At 47.7% G+C, this 22,118-nt stretch overlaps 3 protein-coding genes, 1 long non-coding RNA gene and 1 other non-coding gene across 8 annotated transcripts; 2 read left to right on the forward strand and 3 right to left on the reverse strand.

The window, feature by feature from the left end:
- Nucleotides 1-14: 14 nt before the first annotated feature.
- Nucleotides 15-2,500, reverse strand: LOC120650869 (probable metal-nicotianamine transporter YSL8). Its single transcript, XM_039928165.1, has 3 exons — nt 2,155-2,500; nt 1,274-2,046; nt 15-1,211 (listed from the first exon to the last, which is right to left on the reverse strand). The coding sequence occupies exons 1-3, from the start codon at nt 2,498-2,500 to the stop codon at nt 267-269; spliced, it is 2,064 nt and encodes a 687-aa protein (XP_039784099.1). The 3' UTR covers nt 15-266.
- A 668-nt stretch (nt 2,501-3,168) lies between these two features.
- On the forward strand, nt 3,169-3,242 carry TRNAV-AAC. Its single transcript has one exon. It is a non-coding gene; the product is annotated as a tRNA-Val (tRNA).
- Nucleotides 3,243-3,325: 83 nt separating this feature from the next.
- LOC120698168 (protein SPA, chloroplastic-like) lies at nt 3,326-5,976 on the reverse strand. The gene is made up of 5 exons (XM_039981728.1): nt 5,473-5,976; nt 5,289-5,372; nt 5,038-5,089; nt 4,206-4,362; nt 3,326-3,721 (listed from the first exon to the last, which is right to left on the reverse strand). The coding sequence occupies exons 1-5, from the start codon at nt 5,764-5,766 to the stop codon at nt 3,700-3,702; spliced, it is 609 nt and encodes a 202-aa protein (XP_039837662.1). The 5' UTR covers nt 5,767-5,976; the 3' UTR covers nt 3,326-3,699.
- Nucleotides 5,977-6,633: 657 nt separating this feature from the next.
- On the reverse strand, nt 6,634-11,035 carry LOC120698258 (uncharacterized protein At4g37920-like). 4 transcript variants are annotated; one of them, XM_039981824.1, is made up of 6 exons: nt 10,786-11,035; nt 9,303-9,577; nt 8,904-9,069; nt 8,265-8,506; nt 7,823-8,010; nt 6,634-7,260 (listed from the first exon to the last, which is right to left on the reverse strand). In XM_039981824.1, the coding sequence occupies exons 1-6, from the start codon at nt 10,955-10,957 to the stop codon at nt 7,044-7,046; spliced, it is 1,260 nt and encodes a 419-aa protein (XP_039837758.1). In that variant the 5' UTR covers nt 10,958-11,035; the 3' UTR covers nt 6,634-7,043. The 4 variants fall into 4 exon arrangements, with proteins under 4 accessions (XP_039837758.1, XP_039837897.1, XP_039837822.1 ...); XM_039981963.1 differs by having other exon boundaries at nt 6,647-7,260; nt 10,795-11,029; XM_039981888.1 differs by having other exon boundaries at nt 6,647-7,260; nt 10,789-11,029.
- An 8,217-nt stretch (nt 11,036-19,252) lies between these two features.
- On the forward strand, nt 19,253-21,298 carry LOC120698482. The gene is made up of 2 exons (XR_005684876.1): nt 19,253-20,569; nt 20,810-21,298. It is a non-coding gene; the product is annotated as an uncharacterized LOC120698482 (long non-coding RNA).
- The last annotated feature ends 820 nt before the right edge of the window (nt 21,299-22,118 follow it).

The following is a 22,118-nucleotide window of genomic DNA, read 5'->3' on the forward strand; positions in this document are numbered from 1 at the left end:
CTACACTTACCAAATCAGCCAGCAAATTAAAATGAAGAAGAAGCTAAGAAAGTACATACATGTATATGCTGTATGTGTCTGTAAAACTTAACGACCCTAGAGCGAGGTAGGTACAAGTACAATCAAGACTAGCTAGCGCACTCATCAAATAATATAATTAGCTAGCATGCATGCACTAAACTAATAATTAATTAGAGCTAGCTGGTGATGATTTGGAAGGAATGAAGAAATGGAATTAATAATGATCAATGCAAAGCACGCTATGGCTATGTTGCCGCCGGGTTGCGCAGCGTCCAGAGGAACTCCTCCACCTGATAGTTGGTCTCGGCGGAGAAGACCCTGAGGCACATGGGCGGGTTGATGTTGAGCAGCGACAGGATGGAGGACGGCAGCGACCAGATGCCGTCGCCGCAGATGAGCCCCGACGCGACGGCCGGCGCGAACATGTGGGCGCGCACCCGGTCCGACTTGCTCCACAGGTAGAGCACGATGCTCCCCACGCACATGTCGATGGTGAAGAAGGAGCCCAGGAAGAAGGGCACCGCCATGCCCAGCGCGCTGGGGATGTAGTCCTGCAGCCACCACCCGCGCGCCTTGGCCACCTCCTTGAGCGCGCAGATGGCGATGGCCAGGAGGAAGAAGGCGAGGCAGAAGCGGAGGCAGTACTTGGGCAGCTGGTTCCACCCGTTGACGCCCAGCAGCGCGATGCCCCGGTAGATCTTGGCGTAGGGCGCCGGGTACCCCTCCTCCAGGCCGATGTCGTAGGCCTTGTAGAAGATCCAGAACACGACGGGGCTGATGATGCAGCCCAGCCCGGTGCCCATGACCTGGCTCACGAACATGGAGCGCGGCGAGGTCAGCGTCAGGTACCCCGTCTTGAAGTCCTGGATGAGGTCGGAGGCGGTGGAGACGATGCCCATCATCAGCCCGCACGCGGCGAGGCCGGCCACCACGCCGCCGTCCTGGGACCCGATGCTGGCGCCGAAGATGAAGATGGCCAGCTTGCCGTAGCTGCTGGAGAGGGACCAGTCGGTGAGGCCCGTGCCGTAGGCGTTGCAGAAGGCGAAGACGGGCGCCACAACGTAGGCCCACACCACGTGCTTGGGCTTGAGCTGCCGGAAGATGTGCGGGATGGCAACGACGGAGATGGCGGCCAGGAGCACGTAAGCGCCGGTGGCGATGGAGGTGGGGATCTGGTCCTTGAGGAACACCTATATATATATATAAGTGTTATATATATATATATATATATCGACAACCAATGCAAACCCACCTGCGTCCGGCGGCGGTCGTCGAAGCTTAGCACCTGGCGCTCGTTGATGTCCACGCCGGCGAACGGCTTGGCCGCCGCCTCCGCCGGCTTGGTCCGCTTCAGGTACATGTCGTAGGTGGTCCGCACCAGGATGACGAGGAAGTTGAAGAGCCCGTCGCCGATGATCATGGCGATGGAGATGAAGATCTGGTAGCCGTTGAGGCCGTGCAGGCTGCTCCGGGGCAGCTTGGCGTCGTACCAGAGCCCCCGCTTGCTCTCGATGTAGGGCCACATGAGCCCCCACGACACGACGGACCCCAGCAGCAGCGAGAAGTTGATGATGTAGGGGCAGATCATCCCCACGCCCACGTACGTGGCCGAGAAGTCGAAGAAGAAGCGCCGCCGGTAGGCCTCCATGCCGAAGGTGGGGAAGGAGCTGAAGCCGCACCCGGGCCCCGCCGAGTAGAACCACTGGAAGAGCGACCACAGGAAGCTGCCGGCGAAGGACTTGAAGAGGATGGAGACCTGCTGCTTGGCCTGGATCGCCCCCTGCGGCGTGTGGAAGCTGTTGATGAGGTGCGCCGTGGCGGAGCCGCTGGGGTAGGTGAGCTTGTAGCTGATGATCATGATCTTGCGCAGCGGCACGATGGAGAAGAGCCCCACGAAGCTGACGAGGAAGAGGAAGGCGATGATCCGCCCCAGCGACGGCTCCTCCACGTTGATGCTCGTCTTGGCCTCGTCGAAGCCCTCGGCGATCTGCTTGCTCATGCCAAGGATGTAGGTGCCGAACCCGCCTGCCGCATAGGCATGCACATATAGATATCATATATGCAAATATTTGTGTATATATATATATATATAATTATATATGAACAACAACAACCACCGAGCTAGGCACCGACCGCTGAATGCGATGCTTGAGCAGGAGATTACGCAGGTCTGCACGACGGTGTTCTCCTGGCGCGTGAAGGGCTTGGGGAAGATGCCGCAGCGCTCCAGCGCGCTGGTCCACGTCTTCATGAGGAAGAAGGCCAGCAGGCCCGCCGACATGTTGAGCGACGGCACGATCCCGGACGTGAGGTTGAGCTTCATGACGATGAAGCTCAGGAAGAGCCCCAGCGCCGTGCTCACCACCAGCGACCGCACCGTGATCTGCTCCGACCACGCCGGCAGCTTCTCCCGCTCGAACGCCTTCTCCGTCGACAGCGCCTCCCGCACCGCCGCCTCCGACGACCCCTCCGCCGCCATCCACCGCCAATATAATCGATCGACGACTAGCTCTACCTAGCTAGCTACACAATTGATCTGATGATGATGCCGATTGCCACCGCCGGGTGGGATCGATTCGATTCGACTCCCCTGCTGGTGCCGTGCCGTGGGCGACACCGGCCGGCCGGACCGGGCGATCGAAGAAAGCGGACGAGGAGCCGAGGAGGAGGATGATGAGAGAAAGCGAAGCAATGCATGCAGAGGAGAGGGATTCGACGTTTGGGGGAGTTAATTAGTGGCTGGGAGGGACTGTCTGTCCCTCCGTGCTAGCTAGATAGCTCTCTCTAATTTCTTCCCCCACTGATGATGATGATAATAATAAAGAAATGAATAATAATAGGATTTATCAAGTCGCTGATCGAGAGTGAGATAATGCTTGCAAGGCACAACGACAGAGTGTGATTAATCTGTTGGAACTCCGATCGATCCTCATTCCATGTGTTTTTTAATTTTTATTTTTGTAATTAATAATGAAGATTTTTTTTTTGGCCACTTTCCAGGGCGAGTAAGCGGATGGTCGTCATGCAATCTCGCGCACTGCATGGGGTTGCTAATTTTGGCAGGGGTCAATGGCTACGTGTCGAGTTGCTAGCGACGACAAATTATGATTATGACGTTAATATTAACTTTAAACATCTAAACAGCAAGGTTTCGTGGTGTAGTTGGTTATCACGTCAGTCTAACACACTGAAGGTCTCCGGTTCGAGTCCGGGCGAAGCCAATATTTCTTCATATTTTTTCCTCCGAAAAAATTATCTTCCAATTCGAGCCTGAAACAGCCATTCAGCAACAGAAACTAAAAACAAAAATTTATTTTCGCCAATCTATTTTGGTGAGACACGAATGCCTTTTCCCCAATGCAGTAATCCAGCATGCACTTACAGATTATTAGGGCCAGTAAACTCCAAACGTTAAACGAACACGGTAATATTACATTTACATCAGTCGCAAAACGTCCAACACTTGTGTTCGAGTCATCTTCTCCGCTGCCATATATGTATTTACCGAACTGGGACAGATACACAGGTAACACAACACAAAACAATCAGATGCATGGGATCCTGATGGCTGATAGGTACACGTACAGCTCTTCTGAATAAGCAACGCCGTCCTCAAATCAGGCAGTGATTTTACATCTTCCGGCACACCCACAAGAAATATTAAAACAAAACCTTCATTCAGTCGTCATCCTTGAACTCCCTGAGTATCACAAGTGAAAAATCGTCAGACGTCTCTGTTATCAAAGTTTCACCTTGTCTGCTTCAATTGCTTTCATTTTTGGAATTTTATTTAGCCAAAACTTTATTTATTTTTATTAAAAAAACTTTAGCCATAGAAGAAAGAACATATAGGGTCCTTTTGATTTTATGGACAATGATCAAAGGGAAAAGAGAAATCTTCAGCATGACAGGTTATGTATCATTCACTCAAACAATATGGGCTACCTGAGAGAAGCAAGTGTTCCACCTCTACACAAAGGGCCCCATGTCAAGCACATTTTCATCTTTTTTGTGACAGAAATGTATAGTTTCATCTAATTTAGACATGTGGAACATGATTTTCATTTTGGTAAGTCCATGATGGTGCCCACAATTTTTGCTGACACGAGCGATGAGGTTATCAATTATAAAAGGAAATAGAGATGCTTAATTGCATGCAGAAACTTTGGATAAGAGCATATTACCTGCGGTCAAGATAGCGTGGTTGGATCCCAGAGCCTTGGCATGTGGTGCATGTCAAAGAGCCGATGCCATCACAGTTGACACACTTTGATTCTTCAGTCTCGCCTGCGCCAAGCACTACAGTAACGATGCCCTTTCCAGTGCAAAACCTGCATACCTCTGGAAAATCAACGGTTTTCTGTTCAATATTCTGGACTGCTAGATGCTATTCCAAATAAAAAAAATAAAAATGAAGAGAATCAGTCCAGTTACAAGCTATACCGTATGTATTGTATAAATCAATCCCTGCCTAAAAGATATCATCTATTTCTATGCATCATGATTAGTTCAGTGAAGCTCGTGCATTTACCTTCACTGATATAGCGGTTTCAACCTTCTTTCCTGATTAAGTGAAAAGAAAACACTGCTTTGAGTGCTTTCTCAGTGGCATCATTTTTAAGTATGGCCATGAGGATAGAGCAGTCACAAAGATTCGGAGTCGATGGGGTCGAGGAACGGGGTCGAGGGACGAGATACGGTCCTCGTGAGAGGTTTTTACAGGGCGGGAATGAAAATGACCCTGCATTTCCGGGATGGGATCGGTGTTTCCAGGTCAAGGAATGGTACCCTCGACCCCGAATCCTGTGACTATGGGATAGAGGGACACGCTGTGGTGTTTGAGAAACATGAAAATTCAGGTAGTGTTAACCATCCATAATATTGTGTCGTACCACTCAGCTGCACGCATAATGCCAATATATTATGCTAATCATATAATGCTGGGAATGGCAAACAGAAGAACAGAGCAAAGTGAAGGCATCAATTGTAAGGTTAGGGGGCATAATCAGGACATACGTGCGCCAGAGCCGCTGCAGGGGAAGCACGGCTGTGTATTCTCCCTCTTTGACTGCATGCATCAAAAAAAAAGGCATCAAAGGCTGACTTTTCACTAAATATACAGAACATTTTTGAACTTTAAATATACAGAACATTAGCAGTTAGAATCGAGCTTGGATCTTCAGTTACAGTCAACTGTGTTGTACGCTGCTAGTAAGTGTAAAGTGTTGACTGTCAATTCTAAATTGATGAGTGAGAAGAGAACTGACAGCATTGTCGATTTGGGTCTCGTAGAAGACGGGGACACCTATCCCGACGGCGATGCTGACGACGCCCACCGATATGGCCACAATCTGGATAGATCGGAGCCACCAAGAAAGAAATCAGACACGGTTGATCTGGGCACTGATGCAATGCAATGCTCCACCGGTGGCGTGCGTCTTAATTTATTACCGTGTTCTGGTCGAGGTCAATGGCCCGGATGCGAGGGTACGGTACCCTCCGCCGCCGGGGGGGCGCCGCCACGTTGCACGGCGGGGAAGGAGTGGAGGAGAGGAAGGAGGAGTGGAGCGCGGCGAGCGGCGAGGAAGAGGTGGCCATGGCTGCTGCGCTGCGCTGCGCTGCGCCGGCTGCGGCGCGGATGGCTTTGGTTGGGCCCGGAGGACATCCCGAGCGGGAGGGGAGGAGCATTTTGCACCGCATGTTTTTTCCCCCTCCTTCCTGTGGCTGTGTATGACACGCACGCATGCTCTTGTGGGTGACGTGGCTTCACGGCCAGCTACCAAGCTGGGGCCCGCCGCCGCGGCGCCGCCGTGTCCTTTCCTGTGCGCCGCCGCGCGCTTGACGCCTCGCGCGTGCGGGAGCAGAGGGCGGCGGCGCACGCAGCGCAGCGCAGCCGACGCTGCGCCGCTCCCCGCCCGCCCTCCTCTCCACTAATCGCTGTTCTAGTCAACGGCGATGCCAACAGCACGGAAACAATGCTTGCTGATTGGTAGTACAAGCATTCCTGGGCTGTGTTTAGTTCCTCCAACTCATCCAAATTTTTCAAACTTTCCATCACATCGAAACATTAAATATAGCAAATGACCCATGTATGGAGTACTAAATGTAGGTAAATAAAAAAACTAATTGCATAATTTTGATGTACGTTGCGAGACGAATCTTTTGAGCCTAGTTAGCCTATGGTAGGACAATATTTATCACATACAAACGAAAAATGCTACAGTGCTTTTCGCAAACACTTTTGTCATCCTTTTCGCAACTAAACACAGCCCTGGATGTCCAGTCCAAATTATTACAAGTATCAATCAATGCCTTAGTTTACTGACACAATTAGTCTATGTCCATCTATCCTCCGACAACAAGGAATGCTCCAGCAAACATACAAAGGGTGCGTAGAGAAATGGTGTGGATGAACCCACCTGAATGGGCAAGGAGCATTCATCAATCGACAAAAGTTTGTGGATGAAAGGGTGTGTGTGGGCAGGGCACTAGGGCAGGTGCGTAGAGAAAAAAGTGTCGGCTGCCGTGCATACCAATTTGCATCTCCCCTCCCCTAGTCCCCTCTCATAAACATCAACATTCAACAACCTTGGGGAAGGTCTGATGTCAATATGCACAAAGATGGTGGAACCTTCGTATATCATCATATCTGTCTCATTCACTTGCACAAAGTACAGTTACTGTCCTGGTTAACAGTTACATTTGACTAGGCATCGCGTATTTCAAAACCGCAGCATCATATTTCTAATTAATACTAGAACAGAAAAACCTGAGCTTTAAGCCTTCAACACAAGGTAGGTACCTTCATGACAATGCTACTAGCAGGCCACAAATTACCAACCATCTCTCGTGAATAAAAGCAGCAGGGCATCGGCTATCTAGTCACATGGATCGTCAGCGCTGCCATCTCTTGAATCTTCACCAGATGGGTTCTATCATCTCTTGAATCTTCACCAGATGGATTCTACCATCTCTTGAATCTTCACCATATGGGTTCTAAGTCAGCTTACGTGTATATAAGCTCAGTCTTCTGATTCCTCATCGTCCATGGAATCCTTCTCATCGGGATGTATATACTGCTTCATGTATTCTTCCTCAATTGTCTCTTTCAGCAAACTTAATCTCTGGATGATTACCGGGTCGCTCATCTTCCTCGCATCCATAAAATCCGTCTCCTCCTTGTTGAGGTGGTATGAATCGAGCATCATTTTGATCCATTTGTGGAGTTCGTTGGGAGTTCTGCATGCAAACAACATATCAATAATGCCATGTCTCAGTCCGACTGACTTCATGGAAAACATCTGATCACACCAAGCGCCTTAGCCCTCAGCTCAAACAAAAAGTAAAATGGCACCCATTTATTTAGCAGATTACAGTCGTGCCTAGCTCAACAGCTTGTTTTCTAACATATGATGAATTCACTTTATATATTCTGGATTTCAAATTTCAGTCATGTACCCAACTATGAACATTGTTCCATAAATCATTACGTGGTATTTTATTTAGACATTTTACTTTTCATGGATAGATAGGAATCCAGAAAAACAGTCAAGCATCTAGGCACTGCTGAAGGATAACTAGTTGAGCAAACAAAAGGGGGAAAGGTCAGTGAATTATCAAGTCATATCATTACTTAAATAACATTACTTAAACATAATGTTGTCCAATAACTTCAAATAAAAGTATAGATAAGGAATCAGAAAATCTATATGTATGGCAAAACTAATATGTCATATCATGAAATAGTTTTGCTGGTCATGAAATCAATATAACCAAATCTTCTTTGCCAATAAATTCTTACGTGTAAAGAGCATCTTCATCCTTGGTTTCTCGCTCATCTCCTGGAGAGAAAGCAGTTGCAAGAGCACCAAATCTCTCTTCAGGATCTTCAATATTCAGCAGATACTTAATAAGCTTCATTTCTGGAGGTGAGATGCTCTTGAGGCTTTCCTTTGTAGTTATATAAATATGATACATTATGTCCTTGACCTGCACCATGCATATGAATAAGAAAAGGTTATCTGCAAGTTTTAGCCACTAATTTTGTACTAGTATATGCACTTATTTCTTCAAAATCTTATCATATACTTACTACACCGTATAATCAGAGTATCAAATTTAGTCATAGTTTTATACAACATGTTGGTGATTCGGAAGTCAAATATGAAATGGAAATAGAGCGCGCCTAACTGAGTCTAGAAATCCCATAGCATCTAATTATGCAATGATGTAAGGCAACCAACCTCATCCTTCATAGTCGTAGAGTCTTTTGCAGCAGCCCAAGCTCTGTTAATTAGAAGAATTAATGATGAGTCAAGTTCTTTAGCCTTAGCTAAGCTTTTGATCTTGTCACAGGCATCCTCTAGTGAAGAAGAATTCAGTATATCGTCGAACTTTGACTGGGCAGATTCAATGTCCAACTGTTCCAGTGTGCAATCGTACGCATGGATTGCAGATAGACATTTTGCCCCAAGCCTGGCAACGCCTGCATAACATTTAGAGCTAATCAGCCCATAAGATAAAAAGCAATATCCAGAACAATAACTACACTGCAATTCATGTCTTCGCACCAATTCACACCAAAAGAAGATGGCAATAACTAGACTGATATGTTCATACAATATGTTGACTGGGTCAACATACCATCCAGATGAAGCAAAAGAGAAGACTAAATAAAAATAACCTAAACACAACTTCTATGTTGTGCATGTAACCTTTTTATCCATATTTTGAGATCTGGAATTGAACTAGAAATCATGCTCCATGTTCTCAGGAAGCAACAGGTTCTTAAGCTTAGTCTGTTTTAATATCCTTATCATAGTGTGAATATTTGTTAGTGGTTAATCACCTTATTAAAAAAATGACAGAAGGTAGACAGTTACCATCTCTCTCATCAAGGCCATTATAAGCATTCACAAGGAAATTAAGATGGCGAAAGAACTCCCCAGTGAAATCCTTTCGTCGTCTTGCAACAATAGCATTAATATCAGCAGGGTTATCTCTAATCTCAGTGAAGAGTTCCATGTGCTTCTCTATTTCATCATCGATCTGAAAAATAATTGAAAGCATGAAAAATGTTACAAAATTATGAGATAATGGACCTACGCATTTCTATTGTTTGGTTAGAAATCAACAGTAACGCTATCTAATCTAAATAGCTGAAATTCCAGAAATTGGCAGTGACAAAGATTGCGGTTTTTTAGGGCAGTAACAAAGATTATGTTGAGAATCGTCAAAACACACTGGACGAAGGTGCATAAAGAGACCAAATAATGACTTACCTTCTTGACTTTTCTAGCAAGTACAACCAACTTCTGCTTCAATGAAGAATCAGTCTCCATATCTATGCGCACTTGACAACGCTTGTAGAAGTGTTTTCTATACCTCTGCCACTCCTCTCTAAACACCAATACTTTTCTCCAGTCCTTTGTTTCCGGTTTCTTGTGCATGAAGAACTCAATGAACTTGTCGCATATTTCAGTCATTGTGTACCCCATTGCAACTTCAGGCTCAGTTTGGTCTTCTGCTTTAGCAGTACTTGGAGCAGCTACACAGCCTGCAATTACATGTTTGTCATGATGTAAGGCATACTTTTCTAAGTTACATAATGCTAGCCTGAGCATCCACAGCACACAGAGCGAGGGGTATATGACCAAGGAGATCAAACGTGTTATTACAAAAGTCAGCTTCAAGTATTTTTGAAACAAGGAAAAGATAAAAATCCAACTCAACATAGGTCCGATCGACATGCACACATTAGTACCCAAAAAAATTTGCCCACTGAACTACAGTAAGACCAGTTCCTAAAGAATTTTGTTAATGAAGCATATACTCTGTTTATTATGAGGTTTCTTCTAGTTCTTATTATAAGCGCTTACTCACTGGCGGAGCTGTGTATTGGCCAACGTGGGCCGTGGCCCCCCCTTGGCCCAGACTAAATCTCAAGGATATGCTGCGATTTGGCCCAGACTAAATCACATCGCGGTAGTCGCATTTGCTGCGATACAGCCGGCCAGCGCCACGGTGCTGTGTATCTCGTCGGGAGTCGCCTCCCCCTCCGCCGCCGCCCCCTGGATTCTAGCTCCACCGCCTGCCGCCGCTCATTGGCCTTCGTCACCTGCTGCTAGCTTCGCGAATCGCAATCTCCAGACTCCAACGGCTGCAATCGCCAATCCCCATTCCAATATCCCAATCCCCAATCCATTTGTCGAATCCCTAATTTTCTAGACTGCCGCTGCACAGCCAGGGGAACTGAGCACGAGCAGGTCTTGTTCCTTCTTGGTCAGGGGCTCAGGAAGTCAGATTAAGGTAACTAGGCACATTCTTTATCTCTTCTTGATTATTCTTCCTTTCGAACCTCAAGTACAGGGGAACTGCTTTTAATTTTTTAGGTACAGATGGTTAAAGAAAAACCCATTTATGAATTTTTCAAAAGGAAAAGAGATGATCCGATTGTGGACCAAGAGGAACCTCCAGTTCCCAGCCTCTTAATTGAAATGGAACAAATACAAGATGAAGAACAACCATCAGTTAGTCACTTGTGAACATGTTGATCTATTTTATTATGCAAAATAGCCCCCCCTATGTTTGGTTTCTAGCTCCGCCACTGCGCTTACTCCCACAAAAGCAAATGACGAGCGCAACCGATTCAGTGCGCACTTGCCCAGTTGCCCACAAGCAGGCAGAACCCAAACCATTCCCGCTCACTACAAAAGCTGAATGGTGACTTAAAAGAAGAGAGAAAGAAAGGGATTCGTGCCTTACGTGGTGGTGGTGGTGGTGCGGCGAGACGGCCGCGGCGGCTCCTCGACGTAGCAATGGATGGGGAGGCGGCGGAGGAGGAGGAGCAAGAGAGAGACCGCAAGAGAGCGGCGGACGTAGGCGCCGGCGAGGGCCGGGGAGCGCGGCAGAGGAGAACGCCCTGGTTCGTCGTCATCGCGGCAGGGCGGTGGCAAGAGCGAGCGCAGCCGGAGGTCCGGAGCGGCGAGGACGGTACGGTAGAAAGGTAAGATTGGGGATGGAAGCGATGGGGTGGGGTCATTATGTCAGTCTAACGCGTTCAAGGAATGAATCCAACTTCATTTTTTTTCTTTTTCTGAACGGCGCTAGCAGCGTCCGCATATGCGATAGGAAATTCGCAACATTAAAAATATAACATAAACATAAAAAAGATTAATATTTGCAAAATGAAACGCATCAAAATGCATATGGATGCGAAGGGTAAATTCCCACCGTCATGTCATAACGTTGTTTAATGCAACATTTATTAAAATCATGCAACATCAAGACAAGAGTACCGCAACATCAAATTCGTGCAACATAAAAAATCAACCCACAATCAGAATATCCCCATGGTAACATCTTCCAATATCGAAACCTGGGTTCATTCCCCGGCACCAGAGCGTGCCAGGTCGCGTCATCGCCTCGACCGTCCGATCGGGCGAGCGGATGGCCTAGATCTTGCATTTGCCGATTGTTTTGCAAAAAGGTCCTCAAACTTTAATAAAATCAACCCGCAGTCCATCCTCCTCTCTCAGGTTTTTTTTGCAAAAAACCCCTCACCTTTCAGCAAAATCTTGATAAACCCCATTCCAAACTCTCCTCCCTCCCTCCTCCTTGCGGCCCTCTCTCTCCCTCCTCTCGCCGCCGCCCCCCCTGCGTAGGGCGGCGTGCCGTGTCTGTCGGCGCCCCAGCATGGGGGAGCGACGCGCAGCTCCGGCTCTGGCGCGAGGGTGCACCAGCAGGTCGAGCTCGGCAGGGGCGTCAACGCGGTTTGTTGGCGAGAGCAGTGTGCGTGCGGCGTGCCCCCCCTCCAGCTCCCCCTCCCGCTCTTCATCCTCGGCGCCCTGCTCCTGGTGGTGGCAGAGACGCGCGGCGCGGGGACCGGGTGGCCGTGCCAGAGGCCGGCGATAGAGGGCAATGCGTTGCCGCTTGCCGCTCCGCCCACCGGCTCCGTCTACTCAGCCGCAAACGTCATTCCCCCTCGCCTCTCTTCGCCGGCGACCGCGTCTGGGCTCAAGTAGTCTGCGTAAGCCGCCGGCGACGTTCCCCCTCGCCTTTGCCACTCGCGCCTTCCTTGGCTACTGACCTCGTCGCGCCTCCCTGCTGCACTAGGATTGGCCACCAACACCAGTTCCAAGTGAGAACGTACCTCTCCCCATCCACTGTCGCTCGCGGCGGCGACGGCCGACTGCTTGCTTGCCTGCTCTGTCCTGCCCGCCTGCTCTGTCCTGCCCGGCCGCCGGGCTGCTACGCTCGGCGCGGGTGGGTGCGGCCGACTGTGCGACACAGGCGAGCCGCGGCTGTGCGTCCAGGCCCGGCGGCGCGCGGTGGCCGAGCGGCTGGCGCGGCGGCTCGGCGTGGCTTCCTGACGCCGCGTGGCGTCGTCCTTCTTCGTTCTCGTCCTACACAGTGGCCCAGCGGGCAGCTTGGCGCGGCGCGGCGGCACGGGCGGCCCGGCGTGACCCCACTGTAAGGATCACTGGGTGTCCGACCCTAGAGGGGGAGGGGGGTGAATAGGGTCGCTAATCGCTTTCTATCCTAGGGCTCAATCTATTTGCATAAGATAAACCTAACACGTCCTACACATGCTAGTTATGACTAAGGTTTATCTATGCTACTGTCTACTTACCCCTAAAAGACTTGCAACCTATAGCCAATCCTAATCAAACTAACTAGGAAAGTAAAGGCACGCAAGAAAGAGAAAATGCGGAAACGTAATACGGTAAGTAAAGAGGTAAGGGAGAGAATATACAAACTCCCGTGAAAACACCAAGACACACGATTTAACGTGGTTCGGTTAGGACACCAAGTCCCTCCCTACGTCCACGGCCACTTGTCCAATACGAACAAGTGTGATGCCAAGTCTCTTCGCTTGATCACCGTCTTGCGTTCACCACCAAGACTTCCGGCAAGCAAAGGCTAAGTGGCGCCAAGTCACCAAGACAAGGCCACCGCCACCGTCTCTCTCAAAGCATCACCAACGGCACCGTCTTCACTATTGGAGCTTCTCACCAAGAGGGGTCTCCTTCCCCGCACAAAGTGTCGTTGCCTCTCCACACCAAGTCGAAGGGTCACACGACGAGTACACGATTGCTTGTCGCAGCAAGACTTTGCTCAAGGGAGCTCTCGCAAGAACTAATCCCTATACAAGTGCACAAAGCACTCTCTCAAAGCTTCTCACAAGCTAGATATGACACTAAGCTTTGCTAGGATGGTTGGAGATGTTAGTTTGCTTGGGCAACACTTCCTTCAACTTTTCTGGCGTCCAACCATATGCAGCAACCGGCCTTGGGGGGTATATATAACACACACACACCCCAAAAGAGCCATTGGAAATGTGGCTGACAAAAAGCGTTATCACCGGTTATACCGATGATCCACTTTGTGTCATCACCGGTTTAACCGGTGAGCACCTTTTTCCAACTAGCCGTTATACTTCAACGGCTACCTTAATCAACCGACGTAATCAACCGATGAATGTATCTTCATCGTCGGTTTAACCGGTGCATGTAACTGTCCCAGAGTTCCCGAAAACCAACTCTCTGGACAACTACACTAACGTTCACTTTGCCTTGATCGCCGGTTTAACCGGTGCTTGTAAAACTCCTGCTGCTTCTTCGGCCTCCAAGTCCATTACACCGGTGAGTGTAAAACACCCAACGCCGGTTAATCCGGTGCCAAACCCTAGCTCGTAGCTTCTATGTGTCATTGCACTGATGAGTGCAATTTGCTCATCATCGATTTAACCGGTGATAGCAAATTGTCTTCATTTTGATCTTTTCGACTTGGATTTTTTCACGGTCTCTTCAATTCTTGTCCTTTGGACCGAAGAGAACCACCGTAGGTGCGGCCCTTCGGGCCTAGCTACGCCTATCTTCTCTTTGTCATCACTTGAACTTAAAAGTCTGAGAATGATCATCTTAACAATCATATTAGTTGTAACACCCCAGTGTTACTGAGCGCTAATTATGAGCTTAGATTCGCTAATTAGGAGTTAATCTTGTCATTAGCGTTAATCGTGTTCGCGCGGTAAACATCGGTTTAGTCGAGTTCGAGCGTGTTTTTCTCCATGATCCGAGCTTCGAATCAACTTGCGCCCAAAACAAAAGTTGCAGACTTTCTATTCCTCTACAACTTCTATTTTGGTCAAATTTCATGTTCCCATATGAAATTTGTAGTTTTGGGCTATCAAACTTTGGTCAAAATCTGTGCAAACGAATTCAACTGGGCTACTGTGCTCTCGAAGTCGTACGCGCGCCGACGGCAACAGCACCGGCGACGCCACGCGTCGGACGTCGGCGAACCTCGCCCGCCGCGCTCGCGTGCCCATCCTTATCCCCTCTCCCAGAGCCGTGTCCGTTTTCCCCTTTCTTTCTCCTTCCTCGCGCGTGGGTCGAGCCGAGCCCGAGCAGGCCATCGCCGGCGTCCCCGTCGGCCATCCTCGACACCCCGCCTCGATCCCTCGCGCCAGAGCTTCCCTGGCTTCGCCCTTTGCCTCCTCCACCCGTTCCCGATCTCGTTCGAGCCAACCCCGGGCCGAATCGACCTCCAGAGCGCCTGCGTCACCGGCCGCCATTGCCTCGCTGCGCCGGAGCTCCGCCCCTCCGTCGATCTCCGTCCTCCGGTCCACCTCCGCCCGATTCAAGCCGTGGTGAGCGTCTCCGCGAGCCCCTCATTGTCCCCGTCCCTTTTTCCCCTTCCTTCGGCACCGCCCTCGCCGGGGCACAGCTGCGCCGCCATGGCGGCCATGCTGCCATCGCGGGCGCACGCCGCGGGCTGCCCCTGTGCGGGGCCACGGGCCGTTGCCGCGCGCCCCGGAGCCGCCTGGGGGCCCTGGTCGTCGACCCAACCTGCTGCGCAGCCGCCGTGTCCCGCGCTGGCGAGAACGCCGCGCGCCCCTGCTTCGCCGAGCACCGCCGCCGCCTCTGCCTTGTGCGCCGCCGCCGCTTAGCTCCGCCCCGGGGTACCCCCGCGCGGGCCTCCCTGCGCGCGAGCTGCACGCTGCCCCGCCTGCGCTACCCCGCCGGCCGACCGGCCGACGTAGGGCCGGTGCGCTCGCGCAGGCGCGCCGCCGGCACGCGTGAAAGCATCTAGGCCCCTAATTCGAGTTCGGTAATTAATGACAACGGTTTGTGGATTAACGATTTCAGTTGAGATAATGAGTATAGGTTGATCCACGGATGAAAGAGATTTGATTGTGAACGTATGGAGTTTTGGAGATGATGAGCAAAGCTCAGGCTCAAGGCAAAGGTATAAAATAGGGCTTTTGTATTTTACCGGTCACAAGGCGTTTAGTGGATGAAAAGTGACTGGATTTATTGGATAGATAGCCGTACTATCAAGAGGGGTTGTGTACTCATGCTTGACGGGTCTTTAGTGCCATTTTGCTCAAAATGTCTAGTTGCATGCATGAGGGCTAACGGCGTTTTGAAAAGATTTGAAAAAGACTAAGTTTGAGAGCTGACTGAGTAACGGCGGACAGTCCGCACCAGAGGGGCGGACAGTCCGCGACCGTTCCAGAGAGCTTGCAGAGTCTCTGGTGGGCTCGCGGACGGTCCGGCCCAGGTGGGCGGACGGTCCGCCACTGTTTTTCAAATGTGTACCAGAAAGGGTGTCTGTCTGGTGTGAGCTTCAAAGTTGAACGGCGGACGGTCCGCCGGCTAATCTCAGGTTTGTACCAGAGAGGATGTTTCTCTGGTTTGGGCTCAAAAGTTAAACTGCGGACGGTCCGCTCCTGAGGCGCGGACGGTCCGCAGGCTAATCTCAAAATTGTTCCAGAGACGATGTTAGTCTCTGGTGGGTTGGAACTTTTAACTGCGGACGGTCCGCCACTGGGGCGCGGACGGTCCGCCAGGGCTTAACGGCTAGTTTTGACATGCATTTATTGCACTCTGACTCACTGGTTTATAACGGCGGACAGTCCGGTTTTTGAAACGCGGACGGTCCGCGACTTCGCAGAAAAGAGTGTAACGGCTAGTTTTTTGAGGGGTGTCTATATATACCCAATGCCCGGCCATTGGGAGGCTCTCTTGGCCATTTGGACAGCATACTTGACATCTTAGAGCTAAAGCATCCCTCTCTCACACACACTTGCTTAGAGATTGCATTCTTGAGAGTGTGAGAGCTTCCTAGTGTATTGCATCAAGAGTTTGAGCTTTGTGGCATTAGGGAAACTTCAAGCAAGCATCATCAACTTGTTACTCTTGGGAGTTGCCGCTCCCTAGACGGCTTGGATAAGTGGATTTCGTGGAGCTCCTCCAAGGAGATTGTTGAGGAGCCCCGATTTCGGTTGTGAGAGGTTTTGTGCTCACCTCACCGGAGTGGTGAAGAGCAACTCTAGTGGAATCGAGGTGTGGAGCGGTTCCTTGATTCTAGCCGGCTCAAGATCAAGAGGTTCTTGATAGAGGAGCGGTTGATTCTTGGAATCCACCTCAACGTGGATTAGGGGTGACCGGCAAGTCATCGACACCACGGGATAATCTCTTGTGTCAAGCTTGGTTACTTCTCTTGCTCACTTTAATACTTGCTTTTACTTTGAGCAATTTACTTTACTAGAGCTTGATTTGTCTCTTGTCACCCTAGGTTGCAAACCCATCTAGAGATAGTAATAGCATGACATAGGGCTTTCCTTTGTTACTAATTAAATTTCTCTAGTGTTGTTGGCTTTAGATTTTAAACCGTCTATTCACCCCCCCTCTAGTCGGTGTTCTTGATCCTACAACGCGGCCGAGGCAGGCAGAGCAGGGGAGCCCCCCTCTCTTTTCTCTCGGTGCCACCGCCAAGTGGGGCCCACGGGTCAGAGGGGGGGTTAAGGATAGTTTTTCTTTTATTCTTTTTGTGATGTTTCAGCTGAAATCATTGAAATTTTGTATAAAATCGAGGAAAAATCCTAAAAATACAAAATAAATTTTGTTAGGTTTCTAAAATCGAGGTCTTCAGAAGAAAAATACTTGTGCGGGTGAAATGTCACTTTTGGCCCTGCTAAAATTATGATTTACGTTTAAGATAATTCATTTTGTATCGGTTGTTCTGTTTGTCTAAAAATTCTGAAAATTTTATGGTAGCTTACTCCTTGCATGTGTAGTCCACTGAAAAAGTTTCAGGTGCATGGCCTTTGTGTGTGTGTGTGTATCTGTAGTGTTTAATTTCTTTTCTAGGGTTGTGTTTAATCCTTCAAAGCGAGTTTAGTAACTTTTGCTTGTTAGGAAGCACTTCAGGCTAAAAGGAATTAGCAACCGAAACCCCATCTCAACACTACACCATTCCTTTGGACCGTAGTTTTGAGAGTGCTATTTATCGGTTTTGTCTATAATTTTAGTTGCGAGTACTGCATTGCATTGTATCTTTTCGTGAGTCTCATGCATGGCATATTTTATCGTATAGACGTGGAAACCGAAGTCGCATACGAGCTGATTGCCGAGACAGTCCAGAAGCCTTCCGCAGAAGAACCGAAGCCAGGAGAAGTCGTTGATCAAGCTCCCGAAGAAGCCACTAACACTGTTGACCTGCAAGGCAAGCCCCGGAGCATATCCCTTATTTTAATTACTCCATGTTATACTTTAAGTATTGTGCATTTACATTCAAGGAATTGATTGGAACCATAGATGCATAATCTTGTATACCCAGTGTCTTTACTAGTGTAGTTATCGTTAGCACCGCTATGTTTAAGTAAACTCGGTAGAAGACGGGTGATTTCCTGTCACCCGCGAGATATATGGTTGTTACTTCAGGCAGTGTTATGAGAAATAATGCAATGAGAAGGGAAATTGGAGACCGGGCGGAGGGAAAGTTGGACATGGTTATTGAGTAAAGAAAGTTAAGTCTCCGCCTGTGTCGATTGAGGACCGTTCCGTTGTTGGCCCTTTGACTGAGGATTGAACAGTACTAACCACATACCGGGAGTAGGAGGTAGTCGAAATCGGTAAGCTAATTACCTTAATTGCGTCGGAATCTGAGTCTCGACCTGCGGTGCTGGGTAGGGTTGACGGATGGTGAAGTGGCCCACGGGTTCACCGGGTATTCGCACGTGCGGGGCTCATCATCCGGGTGTTTGCGGGGTTGATTCAGACTTCGGGGTAATTGTGGGAACAGTTGACGTGTGTGGCCCGACGGGGTTTTCACGTGTCGTGTGAGTTAGGTCCACCTTGCAAGGTTAAATCGGATCGATTCGCCGTGACTCGCGGATATGAGAGCCTTGGTCAATGCGTCGCATCGTAGTAAGGATTGAAAGGGCAGAAAGAGAAAAGATGGATTTATGTTGATGTTCTTGAAAAGATAATATGATTAACCATGTATGCTCTAGAGAACTAGGCAAATCTAGTTTCTAGCTATCAACACAATTGGAGCTAAAATATTGAAAGTAGGGATCCAGTATTAGTAGCTTTTCAGCAAAAGAACTCCAGAGCCAAAAGCCTTGCATAATTAGGAGTCGGCTAAGTATATACCAATAGTCGGGTAAGCCTTGCTGAGTATTAAAGTACTCAGGGTTTGGTTGTAATCCTTCTGAGCAGGCTGTATTCCGGAAGACTTCGAGGAAATTGGTGCGTCCTGGATTGGTCAGCCTCTTCCTCCAGGTTGGACGGTCGAGTGGGTTCCGTCTTCTCCGTGAAGTGCTGGCAGGGGAGCCTCACATCAGTGGGCAAGATGCGAAGCTTTTCTTTTGTCATCGACGTTATCTACCGTAATGTATTTTGAAACTTGTTTTAACCTGTTTGTACTTTCCGCTGCGTTTGAACTCTGTATTCGAAATGTAACCTGGCTTGTAAAACTTTATTGTAAATTAATTTGGAGACTTTTGTTTAACTCTGGTTGTAAGTTAAGTTTGAAAACTTTTGTTGCTTGTAATCACATGTGCTCGTCTTTTGGTGAGAGTTCCCGTGTAATCGATCCTGGTTATAGCAGGCAGTCTGGGTATACTGGTGAAGTGCAGTAGCAGAGGATTAAGTTAAATGGTTGATTAGTGCACTTGATCGGTGTTATTTGGACTGTTCTGTGACATTAGTCCAAGTGTTGTGTTGTCTATATCAATCACCAAAACATTATATTGAAATATGGCATGAGAGGCCATTTTCGCTACACCCGCGGCTCGCGCCGAGGACGGAGGACGGAGGGCCCTCCATCTAATCTGAAGTTCTGAACTGCCATCGCCGATGTAGCTGCACCCATCCGCACAACCAGCAGGATATATTAGCGAGGTAACATCATAAGCTTTCCCTTGATTCAATTTAGCACCATTCGGACTAACTTTTGTTTGATGAATTTGTCGATTTTGGCAGGCATGCAGTTCTGAGATTGCATCTTTATACAATAGCTCAATGCTTTGTGTAACTCCAAATTCTGAATAGACATTCAGTTTTTCCCCATTAATAATTAGACAACATTTGACATCTCTGTTAGTTATAGTAAATAAGCATACATTCGGATGGTTCTTATACAAGGTAAATATAATTCAGGATACAAAATAAACCCTCAAGCTGTTATCCTTTATCTTACAGAAAATAAAAAGTTTCAGCATATCAATATCATAAATCGTAATAGCCAATTTATTTTACTACCTTCAATTTTTTGTGGTGTATTATCAAATCAGTACAAATCAGAACATCCAATGGATTACTTGGCACAAGTCCATCGTGATTTATGACAAGGATCTATTCAAACTATCTCCGAACTTTTCTTATTGCTTTCCGTATATGCTAGGTTCTGAATAAGTCAGCTAATTTCTGGTTATATTTCTGGGGGGCACCGAGATGCTATCCTCTGTAGAGATGTTTAAGGTTATAGTGTCAGATGGTAATATTTGGTAACTTTGCAAATGTCATTTCATGGCACGTCCAATCCATATATCAATCAGAATTTTTAAAGTGTAGGGATGAAAAATAAAATAAGCCTTTCTGAGGTGTACAACTGAGAAATGAGTTGGGCATACTTAATCTTCCGATGTATGTATATATGTTTTGTATACTGCAAATGAAACAAAATGAAGTGTTTACATGTTCATCTATCTGCTTGTACTCTAAAATTTAAGAATACAAGTTGTGAACTACACTTTCTTTTATTCAGTAATTCTGAATTAGTTGACTTGGGGATTACATTTTCTTTCATCCAATAATCCTGACTCAATTGAGTTCTTATCTAAAAATGGTGTACCAACAGTTCCAGAAAGTGACAGGATAATTTACTTTTCATATGCCCTTTCTGAAATGATGAAATTTTAAATTACTTGGTGACTGCAGTCCTAAACCATTTATTTATATTGTGAAATCCATCTCTGTTGATGCATCTATCAACATTATTATTTAATCTCTCATATGTTATTTCACTATACATACACATTAAATGAACATCTAATAAAACTTTGTAAAAAAAAGAACTACATATTCACTACTGTTACAAATCACTTCCATAGCTGTTGCTACTCTTCAATGCTCGGGGGCCTATATTTGGAGAACATGAACTGCTACATTGTTTTTTTTATTTTTTGCAGATCCCAAATATCAGAAATCAACAAATCAACCAGACACAAGGAGAAAAAAAAAGGAAAATAAAGGTAAGAACTCATTTCCTCTTTAATACTTATTTCAAGTACACATACATCTGAATGACTTAGTGCTACTTACATTACTTATCTGCTTTGCTTTCCTCCAAAAGGGAAAGGCTTACTGAAACTAGCACTAGCAGTGCGTCTTGCAATCACAAGGGCGATAGTAAAAAATTCCCAAATCTTGCTACTTGATTGTGTATCTTGTGCTGTTTACTTGAGAAATCTATTGATAACTCAATATTCCAGCCTGACCAGGCCAATCTACAGCTTCCATCAGCAAAACTTCTGGAAGAAACTGATGATCATATTACACACGTTCAAGTAACAATTTGCAAGGCTGGCCGATGGTCAATAGCAAGCAAAACATCCTTGCAAACCTGCATGATCTCATTCTTCATGTGCTACATTAGTAAATATCATAATCTAGCATTGTCGTTCATCCAATATTGCCATCTACCTTTTTTTTATTTTTTTTTACCATAAGATTTTCAGAGTTATTCTGTTGTGGTCAACAGACAGAAAATGCCTAGTAGGAGCTATACCATGTTACCTGCTTGGACCACGACATACGAGAGAATGGACAGAGGGGCAAACTGTACGAGATTATGGAATATTTCTTTCTCAATATTTCCTAGCAACCCAAATTTAATTTTGTTACTATCGACAGATATGTATCCGGGCTCATGGTATTCATGCTGGCCAATCGAGGCCGAAGCGCGGCAACGCCGTTTTGAAACAATCATTACAACAATAAAAAAATTCCAATGCAACACCATGGGAGCCTCACCGGCCCCGAATATCCTGCCGCCGCCGGCACGGAGCTTGTCGCCGGCCTCGCGCCACCACCCGGAGCTAGTCATGTAAGATTTCAGACGTTCATGTTGACCGGACTCAATACAAACAAAATTATCCGAGTAGTCTCGAAACGTACCATACTGAGGCACTCTCACCACACGCGCGCGCACACACTCACACACGCACGCCTCAGCACCCGGAGGGAAAATCCTCTCCACACCTAGAGCGCACACCACCTGAGCTACCGCTCGGTCCCCCTATAATCTCAAGTCTCAACAGCACTGAAAGGAGCCATAGGTAAGTATGCGCATCACAGTAGTGCCTAAGATTCCAATGCACGAGTAACTACTGTAACTTTCTTTGGTGAAGCAGTCATGAAAGATGTCTAGGAAACTCACATGCGTGCATCTCCATTATAGTTCCCTAAATGATGTCAATTTTCCCATGCTTTTATCACCATTTCATCCACTATACAGCCACGCTAAAATTTCAGCTAATTAAAACTGCGGCTTGGACTGAATTAAATTGAGCGTGACAGATATCAACACCAGGTTCAGTGCTACCCACTCCTTTCAACTTGGACACCTACAGGTGTGTCTGTTGAATGCATTAATTAGTTTGATCCTGGATCTACCTCCAAACCGGGGGGGGGGGGGGGGTTGGTGTTGAGAGCGCCTATTCATCGCAATTTTCACATCTCCGGTCCTTCGGCGCACTGCTCCACCGCCCCCGCCCCGTTCTCCAACGCTAACCAAACTCG

This window comes from Panicum virgatum, chromosome 1K (genome assembly GCF_016808335.1).
Source record: "Panicum virgatum strain AP13 chromosome 1K, P.virgatum_v5, whole genome shotgun sequence".
Classification (NCBI taxonomy): Eukaryota; Viridiplantae; Streptophyta; class Magnoliopsida; order Poales; family Poaceae; genus Panicum; species Panicum virgatum.

What these genes read in the sequence shown, in the direction of transcription:
- LOC120650869 (XM_039928165.1), bottom strand. Translation starts at nt 2,500, where the DNA reads ATGGCGGCGGAGGGGTCGTCGGAGGCGGCGGTGCGGGAGGCGCTGTCG. An exon ending in CTCAAGCATCGCATTCAGCG is followed by an intron (nt 2,047 to 2,154) that starts GTCGGTGCCTAG and finishes CCTATGCGGCAG; the next exon opens with GCGGGTTCGGCACCTACATC. An exon ending in ACGACCGCCGCCGGACGCAG is followed by an intron (nt 1,212 to 1,273) that starts GTGGGTTTGCAT and finishes ATATATATATAG; the next exon opens with GTGTTCCTCAAGGACCAGAT.
- LOC120698168 (XM_039981728.1), bottom strand. Translation starts at nt 5,766, where the DNA reads ATGCGTGCGTGTCATACACAGCCACAGGAAGGAGGGGGAAAAAACATG. An exon ending in AGACCCAAATCGACAATGCT is followed by an intron (nt 5,090 to 5,288) that starts GTCAGTTCTCTT and finishes TGATGCATGCAG; the next exon opens with TCAAAGAGGGAGAATACACA. An exon ending in CTGCAGCGGCTCTGGCGCAC is followed by an intron (nt 4,363 to 5,037) that starts GTATGTCCTGAT and finishes TTGATTTTCCAG; the next exon opens with AGGTATGCAGGTTTTGCACT.
- LOC120698258 (XM_039981824.1), bottom strand. Translation starts at nt 10,957, where the DNA reads ATGACGACGAACCAGGGCGTTCTCCTCTGCCGCGCTCCCCGGCCCTCG. An exon ending in CTACGACTATGAAGGATGAG is followed by an intron (nt 8,011 to 8,264) that starts GTTGGTTGCCTT and finishes TGCATGGTGCAG; the next exon opens with GTCAAGGACATAATGTATCA. An exon ending in GATGAAGATGCTCTTTACAC is followed by an intron (nt 7,261 to 7,822) that starts GTAAGAATTTAT and finishes GTTTGCATGCAG; the next exon opens with AACTCCCAACGAACTCCACA.